Source organism: Ictidomys tridecemlineatus, chromosome 3 (genome assembly GCF_052094955.1).
Source record: "Ictidomys tridecemlineatus isolate mIctTri1 chromosome 3, mIctTri1.hap1, whole genome shotgun sequence".
In the NCBI taxonomy this organism is placed as follows: domain Eukaryota; kingdom Metazoa; phylum Chordata; class Mammalia; order Rodentia; family Sciuridae; genus Ictidomys; species Ictidomys tridecemlineatus.
In genome coordinates, this window is record NC_135479.1 from 205,340,230 (window position 1) to 205,353,999 (window position 13,770).

The window sequence follows — 13,770 nt, forward strand, 5'->3', positions numbered from 1 at the left end:
CGTGGCACTTTTATCAGCTAATCCTCAGCACCTATGCCACATTCTGCCTGCTAGCTCAAGGACACGTCACTTGGCTCCCACCCTCTGCACTTCCAGCTCGGCCCCTTCACCCTGCCCTACCTAATGGTGAAGTCTGTAGGGAAAGGCCAAACCTGGGCCCGTGCCTACCTTGCTCAGGGCTTCTCTGAAGAGCAGCACAAACTCTCCCATCATCACGGCTGTGTACACGCCTGATTCTTGCCATAACTCTTTATTCAGGCAGTGGTCAATGGTTTTTAATGCTCTTTTCAAAATGACAGAAACAAGGGATAAAGCTGTGTATCTCACCGATGTGCTGTCCAACTGGGAAGAAAAAAGGCACTGAATCCACAAATGTCTCTAGATTTCTAAGCACTAGGCTGGCTGGCTCTTGCCCCTTCCTGGGTTACCACTAGGGAAAGCCATGTGAGATGGATGAACTCTACACTGTGAGACCTGGAGACCTTGTGCCCCCAAGATATCCTCTGGGTCAAACCTCTGCGGCTGCCAGGAAAGTGGTTACTAATGGTATCTGTGGTCTGTTTTCAGTAAGCTTTCTCTGACAACCAATCAGACAACACAGATTATCTGCATTAAAAGCACAAAATCTCACCAGAACCCACCCACTGCTATTAAAAGCATTCCACATCAGGGAGAGACGGCAGAAAAACATGTCAGATTCTTCATGAAGGAAAACCACCTCCAAACTCAGTGAGCAAATGCTGTGATTCAGAAGGTAGCGTGTCTCTCAGAGGTTCAGGTGCTGGAAGCGTAGCTCCAGTGTGACAGCACTAACCTACGGAAGGTGTCAGATCATGGGGGGCCATTCTTAGAAGGGCTACAGAGGCCCAGGCTCTGGCCCAGACCAACTCAAGTGAACTGTGCATTCTCACATGATCCTAGTGATGCCACATTTGTTGGTAAGGCAGCTCTGGGTGGGACACTCAAGATCTGAAGTGAGGAGGAACAAATGACCTCCTAACTAAATTTGAGCCTAACAACCACTACGGCTTGGTGTCCCAGCATTGCCACTCGCTGTGGATTTATTCCAAGTGGGCACACAGAATGTCTTGAGCCAGTACTGTCTGCAACCCCACAATTCCTTCAAAAGAAGGGCCCAAGCAAGGGCTCGCATGACACTAGAGGGTTGGGAACAAAGCCCAAGCCCCTTCTCACAAGTCCTTCTTGTTTCCTGTTTCTAAAATAAACTAACTCTTCAGCAATTTTTGAGGCAACACTGTAAGGGAGAAAACAAAAACAACTGATAATTGTAGTCCCCAGATCCACTTATACCAGTGGATCCCACTCATATGACAAAGGGTGTCTTGGGAAGGACACCTGGGAACATGGGCAAGACTGGGGCTCAATGGCCCTGGGCCTGCACAGGATGGCACCGCCAGGAGAGGACTGTGCCCTCCCTCACTCCCTGAATCACTCCGTTGAGAGGATCTTGAGACAGCACTGTAAGGGAGGGGAGGGAGGCCAGCCTTTCATCTTTCAGAATGCCAGGAGGAAGCAGGTGGGAGCACAAATGCAGCCCTCAAAAGAGCCATACCTGATCTATTCCTTTCAGTTCCGTTTTCCTGTGAGCCCCTTGAGAAATACTAATGTTTCCCACAAAACATATGAACAAGCTAGATAGGCCCTCATTTTCTTATGAGGAAAGAACAAAAGACCTTTCTGCCTCATCCCACATGGGCGTCCTCTCTGTTCCTGACCCACCGCCCAAATTCAGCACAAACCTGGAGGAAACCAAAAGATTCAATTGCACTGTCTACACCACTTTATGGTGACCGTGTCATCATCACTGGGCCAACTCATGTCTGTGTGACAAAGCTGACCCTGTTCCTACTGACATCGTACATTCCAGCTTGCTTGAAAGGATAGAGGTGCCCCCTAGATGCCTACTCTCCCCAGGAAGAATTTAGTCGCTTAGGCCTAAAAGAGACTGGCAGGGCCCAGAACCCAGTTGTGCCAATGACTCACAGTCATTTACCTAAACCTACGATGCTGTGGTGAAACATATACAAGCCCTTTCAGCATGTGACTCCTGATGGGACCTGGGGACCTCTTTAATAAATTAAAATGTAAAATATAAGTACCTATTTTTTTCCACTAATGTGTCCTTCAAAAATGCCTGAAAATAAATGTTCCAATGAAATCTTAACACCAATCATCTGAATCAAAAAAGAAAAACTTTGCTGGCAATTTTCAGCCCCATGCTGCTCAAAATTCTGAACTGATAATATTTTAATAAAGGAGCTTCCCTTTCTGATTCTAACATTTCTCCCACCCTAGGTAGGACTAGAGAGGCAAGAAGTATCCAGAGGTCCCTGCCATGTGCTGGAGAAGGACAGATATGGAACCCCAGTCACACCTAGAAGGAGTGGCTTCCGCTCCAAGGTCCTTGCCCCACATATGTAGATTTGTCACTCATGGGCCATTTTAAGCTAAAATCCTGACCTAGAAGCCTCAGAGGCACTGTGACGAAATACAATCTAATAGTCAGGCTGGTATTCTCAGAACACTCACGCACACAGCCAGAGGGTTTAGCAGGAAAAAGTTCCAGAAGTGGGGCAACCCATGACCTACATTTAATGCCTGAGTGAACATGATCTTATTGCACACCAGGGGCACTGTAGTCACCATCACCATCGCCAGGAGCCGTGGCAAGGGGATAAACTCCCTGGTCCAAAATGCTCGGGAAACCTCTGGTTGGGCCTCATAGATCTGGAGAAAAAGAAGAAAAGAAATTTGGCTGGTGCCAGAAATAAGTTTTAAACCTGAAGCTAATTTTAAGAACCCAACACTGAAGCTATTCCAATCAAATAGTTAGTAATAAAGGTCAGACTGGCCACTAGGAGCAAGGTTAGAATTAACCCCAAATCCACTTGTTAAAGAAAAATACGGTTACCGCTTTGGCATCTCAGAGCAGTGACTTCCAAAGCAGAGCTTGGCCTAGTCTGGGGAGTCTCTGATGGTGAATCGATCACTGCTGGAACTAACAGTGGTATCACTATCAACCACTGCACTTAACAGGCACCTGACAAATCACATCATCTTTTTAAAGTTTCACGATCCCTTTGGGGTAGGGACAACCAACATTAAAAATAAAATGTGCTTATGGATGGCAAAACTGGCCCTCAGTGAGGTTAAGTGACTTCCCTTGAACCACATGGCTAATAAGCAGTCAAATTAAAGACTCGACTCAGGCTGCAGAGACCAAGCACTTGCCCCTCAGTGAGGCTGGGAGGACAGTACCAGAAGCAGCTGCCAGAAGACGTCCATCCTCCCCCATTAAGGGGCAAGGCACATCCTTCTCACCTGGATATACACATGGGAACTGCACATGCACCTAAATTCTCATACATGAAACAGATAATGCTGGGTCCAGACTGAGGCACAAGAAAATAATCCCAGGTACTTCATCACTAAGAAGGCCATAAATCAGAGCAAAAAAGCTTAACTGAGCCAGGCAATACTGCCAAAGAATGTATAATAAGTTCAGGTTGAGCATCCCTAATCTGAAAATTCAAAATCCAAAGCTTTTTGAATGCCAACATGTTTCTATGCAAATATTTCAAAATCCAAAAACTCTAAAATCAGAAACACTTTTAACCCCAAGCATTTTGAGTAGGGATATTCAACCTGTACTTCCAATGTTTGGTGAGGGGGATGCAAACATCCAATAGCTCATTTCAAGTTATTCTATGGACTTGAAACTAATCTTTAAAAACTGTCCTGCAATTCAGATATTTCACTAACTCTGGCTTCATTGTGCTCAGACTTAACAAGATTTCACCTAAAGCAACATCATAATGAACAAGATAAATTGGATCAACAGATTCAAAAGAAATAAAGCTCAAAATTCAGCTCATTGAAAATCAACATGCTCTACTCAAAGAATAAGGTCAAGTTAACATCATCTAAAATAGCCCTTTAACCCTGGAGGGAGGTCTCCCGCCCCCACTTGCACACCTGACCAGACCAGAATGCCTGGCATTCCCCCAACTCCTCATGCTCTGCCCTGCCCCAGCCAACAGGTACTTTTTACCTTGTTTAGTAGTTTGATATTATTTAGCCAAGTGGACTTCACTCTTGGAAGAAAGGAAAACGTGACCTCCTTGAAATATTTGTTCAGCAAGTCCGGGCACACCTTAAGGATGTTCACCACAAGCTCAGCCACCAGCTCATCCTCAGCTGCTGTTTTCAAACCCAACAAGAAGTGCAAGAGTGTCAGGTTGCCTCCTCTATTAAGGACAGAGACAAGAGGCAAGAGTCAACAAGGACAATTCAAAATGTGCTCGGAGCTGGAGCAGCTCTCAGAGGCAGAGGAGTAACAGGGCAGTGGGCAAACGTCCCCCAGGGTACAAAGTGGCATGTAGGGTTTCAGTGCCACAGGAGAGGGCTTCAATTCCACCCCCTACTCCTGAGTGGCTGAAAGGGCCCCTACCTTGTCCTACTCCCATCCCTGCTTTCCTCCTTCCCTCCCTCAAGTTCAGTTTGACTTAAGATGAAGACAGCGACCTCTTTACGCTGCCAGTCAGCTATAGTCTGCCTAGTAGGCAAAGCTACTTTAAAAAAACAAGGCAAAACCAGCAAGCAGGACTCCCTCCCCCAATTTCTTTCTTCCTTTCCTTTAGTATTCAATTCAATGGGCATTTATTGAATAATAATTATGTTCTTATAGTAATAACATCCCATGCCCCTTAATTTTTTAAGACTTATTTTTTAGCCAACACATAAAATCTTAAAAACTGTATCTACCAATGGAATGCCATGTAACATCGTAATACAAGGATGCACTGCTTAATGTTTACAGCAGGTTAAACATGTTTATCTCTTCAAACATTTATCATTTCTTTATGGTGGAAACTTCCAAAACTCTTTGTTCTGCCCTCTCCAGATTTCCCCAACCATACAAAAAAGCATAAGATAAATATGTATATATTATGTATATATGTGAGTATAAAAAATACAGATAGGAAAGGCATTTTTCTTCTGAAAGGATAGTTTTTGTTTTTTTTTTTCATATGAAGTCAGAGCTCTTGCATTGCCACAAGGTCCATAATGACATCAAATTAATTCTAAAATACTATAAGACAGCATAAAGCCTTTGTGTACATCTTCTGCCCTCTATTTCTGGTTTATTTAGTACAGGGAAAAATCCACTGTTGGAAAGTATTCAAAATTTTTCCTTCTTCGAGAGTATGAAAAGATGATCTTCAAGAGCATGAAAAGATGATTCAAAGTAAAAGTAAGGAAAACTTGCAGACCCTGTATCACATAAAGAGCAATAACCCCAGGATCTACACAGCCAAAGCACAGACTCTAGGTTTTATTTATCTATCCTGAAGTCTTGGTGCTCTATGTCTTGAATCTCCTCATAAATTGACTGAAACTAAAATGCTAAATGATAGCTGCATATATAAAATTTTCTCTAAAACCAAATTAGCATATAATTTTATTTGAAAAGTATTCTTTTAAGAGAAAGGTGTAAAAAAATTTTAAAAGATGTAAAATTCTTTATATAAAAATTTCATGAATAGAAATATAGTTTCTACTATCAAATGAACAGAACATTAAGTCTACCAATAGTGTCAAAAATACTGCACATACTTATTATTTTAATAAACAGTGTAATAAAATGAACAGCATTTATAATGATATGGTTGCAATGCACACCAGAGGCTGCCCCTGGCAGCTGCCATGCTCCACCCCTCTGAGGCAGGCATTACTTTTATTTCCATTTGATAAATGAGTTAAATAAGACAGAGAGGATTTGTAATCTGCTAAGGTCTCAGGGCCATTAGAGTAGGTCTGCAGAGTTAAATTAGCTAGGTTAGCTGTCTAATTTGACCCACACACCAAGGGATGCCACACCACAGCCCACCGCCTAGCTTTATACATGTAAAGAGTTTTGGGGGAAATCAGTTACACCCTAGCTTTATACATGTAAAGAGTTTTGGGGGAAATCAGTTACACCCATTTATCTACGTCTATGGCCACACCAGTGCTGCAATGGCACAGCTAAGCAATCACAACAAACTGTATGGCTTGCCAAGCCTAAAATACTATCTGGTTCTTTATAGAAAAAGCTTGCTAAACCTTGCTCCACTCTCTAACACCCACTATGTGCCTAAGCACTGAAAGCCAAAATAGATCAGTCCCTTTTCTCACTTCACACAATCAGATAATAAAGAGGCAAGAAGTCTCTATGCAAGGTACTAAGAAATCAGTGACAAGGCTGAGCAAAAAACACTGACAGAGGAGGGAGTACTTCAGAGAGAGTGGCAAGGGCAGACCTCCCTGAAGAGGTGACTTTTCTGCAGGAACCTGGATGAAAAGAGGGACGAGCCACACAACTGTCAGGGAAGCACGTGTTTCCATCTCCTCAAGGCCTCCCATCACTATCCACAAACATAGCTCCCCTCCTCTCCCTCAACACAGCATTTGTTTTATGCTAGTGGCTTCAAAAATTCATGAAACCACAGGTTATTCCAAAAAGACCCACACCCTCAATTTGACTCAATGTGCTCATTAAGTGATCATCTATTTCATGGGTCTTGTTATGGAGGTAAAAATGCTTTAAAAGGAGCTGGGGTTGTGGCTCAGTAGTAGAGCGCTCGCCTAGCATGTGCAAGGCCCTGGATTGGATCCTCAGCACCACATGAAAATAAATAAATAAAAATAAATGTATTATGTCCAACTACAACTAAAAAATAAATATAAAAAAAAACACTTTATAAAGGTGTGTGGGGGTGCGTATGTGTTTTAAGTATGGTTAAGATTTTTATTAGATTATAAAAATGCAGTTACAGTTGAGCAGAAATATGAACTCATTCACAATGATGAGATAAATACATTTCACTAAGAGAAAACTTAAAGAAGGAAAAAAATGATGTGGCAAGCTGAAATCAGAATAATCTCAGAATTGAAATGAGTGCAAAATCACAAGCAAGCAGAATAATTCCCATCACGTTATCCCATTCTGAAAGAATCAGGCATTTTCTGATTGCCTGAAACTATAAGTAAATCACATTATCTAAACCCTTAAAATAAAATGCTATGCAGTCAAAGGGGGATGAGAGAGAAGTCATTCACAATAATCAGAAAATATATCCAACATTTTTATTGTCAAATGAGAAAAAAGTAGGTTTATTATTTTAGTAATTTAAAAAATATGTATTGGAGTTATATGATTAACAACTACTGAGTAGTAGTTGTTAATCATATAAGGCAGTATGTAAAAAAGTGGATGTGTAACCAATGTGATTCTGCAATCTGTATATGGGGTAAAAATGGGAGTTCAAAACCCAGTTGAATCAAATGTATGAAATATGATATGTCAAGAACTATGTAATGTTTTGAACAACTAATAAAAAAAAAACAACTACTGAGTTATCAAGACAGTTATAGAACCAGATTTCCTGAGTTCAAATGAAACTTAAGTATCTTGACCTTTCTGTGACCATTTTTTCCTCTAGGAAATTAGGATAATATGGTACCTATATTGGGACCATGTGAGGTCATGTCAGAATTCCCCTCATGGGAAAGCTGACTTAAGCGACTCACTCTTGGATCCAGCTGACCACCACCACCATCTCTAAGTAAACAACTGAACACTCCCCTCGGTGAAACATTTCACTACCCATGTGTCTAGAACAATTGCTACACTGAGGCCTCTGCCCCTGAGGCCCCAGAAGCTCTCTGGGCCCCCAGCTGCCCAGCCCTAAAATGAGTTAGATAATGTCCACAATTTCAGTCCTAACCTACCACAGTCGTAATGACTTGAGGAGCATACTCAATGGGGTTCATAAGAATGTTGTACTTTACCTGCCAAAGGTACCCAAAGATGCATCATAAAAATTAATGCCATGCTTGAGAGAACAGCAAAGATCCATCAGGAAGTTATGCACAAGCTCCCTCACCATGGCTTTCGCTGCTTCTTCAGCAGACACCTATAAGGGTATAACAAGCTTCAGTGATTCACAAGCTCATAAACCTTGATAATAGCTACAGAATAAAAAACAGGACAGTATCACCTGCCTGATTTTAACAACTCAGAAAACATTTAAAATCAAACACTTGGATGTTATTCAAAAAAAAAAAAAAACAAGAAAGAAAAACAACCGAAATATATTGATCAAGATGAAAGAATACTATAAGGAAGGCAAGTTAAAACTTGTTTTGATAAATGCTTAAAAATGATTTAATTTCTCTTATACTTCTGAATAAAATTCCACATTTGGGAGTGTTTTTTATTAAGCCTGTGGGGCTTCCGGCTACGGGAACATAAAAAAAAAAAAACATGTTCAAAATAAGAGGATACCAGCAAGTCACTGAGATAAAAGGAAGCATAGCAGAATCTAGAGAGGCAATTACCACGTAGTTAACAGGAAGGCTGCACCTTCAACTCCACTGGCCAAGTCCATTTCAGAAACACCCCGAGGAAAATAAAAACAAGGAAACTCAATACACATGGGGGTCAACGTTGAGAGCAACTGTTTTAACACGTGAGTTATATCACAAATAAGCTACCCACATCGGTAGGTGAGGAACTGTGAAGTCTCTTAGACAGCATCCTCAAGTAAAAGAAAGAAACTCTGAAACTCCAAAAACTAGATATGAAAAAAGAGAAGGAAAAAAAAGAAGAGGCCGACTGAGAAGAGGAAGAGTGAGCCTGGAGGAGCCCTATAAATCTACGGCGTGGGCACTGTATGTGGAGTTTAAGATGTCAGTCAGCCACAGGGAGTCGTAGTTTTCTCATTAAAAAAATAAATACAGTGTACTATCACAATGACCCCAAGGTTAGGAAAAAATTCCTATTGTAAACATTAAAAATTTTTAAAAATCATATTGTGTTTAACAAACAAATAATATAACCATATAGCCAAAAGAAAAGAGATCAAATGAGAGGACTATTTTTTGAGTATGGACTAGAGTACAGATGCTTCAGTCTCCTGAGGATCACATTTCAGCACTGGGGTCAACTGAGACTGCACCTTGTCTGCCTCAGGGTTTTCCAGCGCCACGTCGACAATCCCATTCCAGCTGTAGAGAGACGCTATGTGGTTCAGCAACTGCCCAGTAAAGAAACGAACCTTCTGTGTTTTTGTGATACTTTTACTGTGAACTACCTGAAAATAATAGTAAAACAAATGAAGCTTAAAGAACTGCTTATCTTTTGCTTAACTAAATTTACATTTACATATTTCGTGCCTCCCTTACTTAAGCAGCTAAGCTTTTTCCACATCATTAACAATTCCTTTAGAGGGCTGGGGATGTAGCTCAGTGGTAGAGCACTTGGCTAGCACATGTGAGGCACTGGGTTTGATCCTCGGCACCACATAAAAATAAGTAAAGAAAATTTAAATTATTGTGACAATCTACAACTAAAAAAAATTTAAAAACTTAAAAAAGATTTCCTTTAAAGCGTCATTTGAAAGCTGAATATCATTCTATGCCATGAGCAGACCACAACTTACTTAACCAATCCCCTGTGGTGACAATCAAGGTGCTTCCACATTCTACCTATTCCCCATAAAACCATGAACAGGTCCTTGCAGTCTTCACAACATCTCTGACTAGGAACCTGCTGTGGTTCTTATAAATGGAAATGTGACACAAGTCCTCAAAACCCACCCCAAAATGTCTGGTGGTGTGACCCACGTACACGTATTTCAACATATCCCTCTGTGGTTTTGGTGGATACTCCAGTTCAGAGTGTCCTTAACTCAAGAGTCCACCAACACAAGACCTTTGACATACGGTAGCAGAACTGTCTTCCACAGGGCTACACCTTCTCTAGTGAAGTACCCATTCAAAGCATCTTTGCTAGCATTATCATTTACTTTTTTTTAAAATTGCTATTCTGGGAGATTAAAAAAAAAAAAAACCTCTATGTCAGTATTTGTATTACCTTAGGTAAGCTGATGGGGGGAGTGGGAGCTATCTTGTACACTGTAAGATGTTCAACAGCATCCCTGATCCCCACCCACTGCTTTTCCCTAGCCTACATAACTATAGCCTCCAGAGCCCTGAATATGCCAGGAACCATTTCTTCAATCACTAGAAAAAAACAAACAACACATACACCCATCACCAAACACATACCTTTGTTTTCAGGGTAGATAACAAAATGTTGATGGTAGAAATCCTATCTTCCTTTATGCCTGAGCTAAAAATGCAAGGAATAAATTCTGAAAGTAAAAGTTTCAAAACATTAAACTCAGAAAATGAGAACAGATGAGAGAATAATACTGTTTAAACGGTACAAAAAACACCACCATGTGCCTTTTAAAAAAGTTTTATCTTTCTTGATTATACAAATTCATTGTAAGAAAACCCAGTTATGTGACACAAGAAATTAAGAGTACCTAAAGTATTAAATAATTTTTAAGAAGTTCAGTCATTTTTTAAATCTCATTTTACTTCAATTTTCTTCCATTAAGTAAAATGATCTCAATACTGAATATTTGAAAGGGAGTGTATAGTATGATAAATCTAAAATTTATTTCTTGCTTAGACTTGCTCAGAAATGTTTAAAATGATAGTCATTATTTTATTGGCTGGTGGTGGGTAATTTGAGGGGAATTTTGTTTGCTTTTTGCTTTGTGCTTTCTTTTCATATTTCTCGATCACCAGGGAGTCAGAGGCTATGTCATTACTAATTCACTGGTTCCACTGGATAGAAGCATTGACACAATTACAATTTTACTCATTTCATGCATGCTTCATGGGCACACATAACTTCTAAAAAATTCTTTTTTTTTTTTTTTTTTGGTCGTTGTATATGGACAGCATGACTTTATTTTATTTGCTTATTTTTGTATGTAGTGCTGAGGATCGAACCCAGTGCCTCACACATGCCAAGCAAGCACTCTGACACTAAGCCACGGCCCCAGCCCCAAATTCATTAATCTTACACACACACACAAAAAAAAAAAATCAGAAAATACCAAGCAAACCAAAAGTATAAGATTTAAAATCAACCATAACCTTGACTCCCAAAGGTGACACCACTGACATCTGAATTAACTGTTAGCTTTCTAATGAATACAGACTACTTTATTTAACTGTCAGTAAAATGGGATCAAATTTTACAACTTATGACTAAGTTTACACCTAATCATAAAACACTGAAAAATTTTGATGTCAGCATATTCCTATGGCATTTTTTTTAGCTTATGACTAGAACTCCCTTTGTTCAACCAGTCTCTTCCTGGTGATAGTTAGCAAGAGTCCAATTTCCAGTTTATATGATAAAAGTGTCTCTTAACCAAATCTCTACTCACATCCTTAACTACTTAGGACAAATGACTACACATGAAATTGCTGAATCAAGCATCTTAAATGCTATGATACATAAGGCCAGTTGCCCTGCAGAAACCTATCCCTTTGGCCCCTTATTCTTTAGTTAAATGCCAATTGGCTGACAGGACACAAGGGAATTATGAAGAAACACCTTGCCCCAGCAGCAGCAGCAGCAGGACATCCTGAACCTAGTTCCTGGCAAAGGGCAAAGCAAGGAAAGAATTGTCTGCAACATCATGCAAAGAGAGTGCATTTCCTCTTCCATGATGTTCTACCATGGCAGTGATGGAGCCCTGTCAGACTAGGCTGACAACATACAGGTTGACCTTTGCCCCACCCCATTCTGGAGGGAGCTCCTGTCACCCACCCTGGGAGAGGCAGAAGAGCTCCCTCAGGAGACACCAGATCACACTCAGCTATAGCACCCTGGTCATCCACCAAGGATGACTCTCAGAGTTCTACCCATGGACATGGGACATGGTTCCAAGAACGTACTTAGTAATTCCCAGATGCTGAATTATGTTGTATTTATCATCAAACCCAATCTCTTGATAAAACACAGTGGTCCTACTTAAAATCAGCATACTACAATGATGCATCCATGTCAATGTTTATAGCAGCTCAATGCACAATAGCTAAACTATGAAACCAACCTAGGCTTACTTCATTAGATGAATGGATATACATATTCAATGGAATATCACTCAGCTTTAAAGAATGAAATTATGGCATTTACTAAATGGATGAAGCTTGAGAATATCATGCTAAGCAAAATAAGCCAATCTTAAAAAACCAAAGGCCAAATGTTTTCTCTAGTATATGGATACTAATTCACAATAAGGGTGGGTGGGACACTAGAGAGGAGTGGAGTTACCTTGGATTGGGCAGAGGAAAGTGAAGGGAGGGGAAGGAATGTGGGGATGAGAAGGATGGTAGAATGGAACAGACATTATTGCTTTACATATATATATGACTGCAAGACCAATGTGATTCTGCAACATGTACACTCAGAAAAATGAGAAATCATATCCCATCTATGAATATCAAAGTATATAAATGCATTCTTCTGTCATGTATAACTAATTAAAACAAATTTAAAATTTAAAAAAAAAACACAATGGTCCTAATAAACTATGCTAAGACTTGTTCTACAGAGATAGTCACCAAGTGGTCAAATGTGAGCTTTCCAGAGCCCTGTTACTAATGTTCTGGTAACCTGAAGCAAACTCACTAAGTTTTTATTTATTGGGGATCAAACCCAGGGTCTTGCACATGCTAAGCAAACACTCTACCACTAGGCTACTCCCCAATACTATAAACTATTTTTTTAAATGGAATTACTAAGAAAAGCCAGGAAGCAAGGGCTAGGAATCTGTGTATATTTTGGAGGCAAAGTCATAAAGCCTCCTTGTTTGCCTCTCGGGGTCTGCACTGCTCCTTTGTTAGGGCACTGCCCAGCATTCCAGACGGCCTTACAGGAGGAATGCCTGGCTCAGTCATGATGAGTAGCAATCAAGACGGCATGGCCCATAGATTTGCCCCTATACATGTCTTTCATGCCAGTGTACCTGGCAGCTGCAAAGGCGGCAGACTTCTTCTGGAAGAAACAGTTTGAGGCAAGCTTTTCAGAACCACAACAAATGGGCTCTCCTAAGGGACAAAGGGAACACCATACCTTTCAGCTCCAGCACTTGTCCTATAGTGCTGTCATCACCAGCAATTAAGAAAGAGAGGGCGAACTGGATGTAGGCCAGCCGGACGTCAGGCACTCCCTAGAGGACAAAAGAGACCCACATGTCACATGCACCTCTCACACAGAGCCACAGGAGGAGGAATGCAGCTACACGCACACATCTCTCAGCTCAGCATCACCAGTCTCCCAGTCTTGTCCCAGATATTAGGGGATGGATGTCTAAGGCCAATTCCCACTCTTTATGGAAAGCACAGGATTTTGTTTTGGGTTTCCCCCCTCCTTAGTCTTCTCTACTTTCTCTTTTCAAATCCTATTTTAAAAAAAAGCCTGGGTAACAAGTTTTATTCCCTTGCCTGACTTAACATGTACATTTCTTTAGTTTATGGGACAGGCTGGTGTAGGGCAAAAGACACCTTGCTAAGATCCATGTTTTCCCATTTGCCAATAAAAATAACCCACCTATGTTTCTGAAAATCTAGTGATTATAGAAAGACTGGTGCTGTTTTTGATGAGAAGCCAAGGTGATATCTGATCTTTATTAGATATTATAAATAAGGTATGAACTCAGCACAAATCAAAGCACAGATGCTTCATGTTACAAACCCTGCATGGGCTTCCCAGGATCAGAGCTCACTCTATCCCTCAGGTCTCAGCCATAACCTAAGGCAGCAGACACCAAAGGATATGACTGGCAGCCAGAATTTCCAAGGAAGTCGGTAGGACCAGCTAAGCAGTTTCCCCCT

The 13,770-nt window shown here is 40.8% G+C and overlaps 1 protein-coding gene across 2 annotated transcripts in view; it reads right to left on the minus strand.

The window, feature by feature from the left end:
- Positions 1-13,770, minus strand: part of Urb1 (URB1 ribosome biogenesis factor) — a 69,451-nt gene that overhangs the window by 45,617 nt on the left and 10,064 nt on the right. Inside the window, exons 5-11 of one of the 2 annotated variants that reach the window (XM_005323536.5) lie at positions 13,010-13,106; positions 10,135-10,220; positions 9,024-9,158; positions 7,855-7,979; positions 4,073-4,268; positions 2,611-2,748; positions 169-342 (exon numbers count right to left, since the gene is read on the minus strand). In XM_005323536.5, the coding sequence (XP_005323593.2) occupies positions 169-342; positions 2,611-2,748; positions 4,073-4,268; positions 7,855-7,979; positions 9,024-9,158; positions 10,135-10,220; positions 13,010-13,106 (951 nt within the window). Of the gene's footprint in view, positions 1-168; positions 343-2,610; positions 2,749-4,072; positions 4,269-7,854; positions 7,980-9,023; positions 9,159-10,134; positions 10,221-13,009; positions 13,107-13,770 lie in introns of those variants that run through there. The other variant, XM_021725346.3, reaches the window with a different exon arrangement.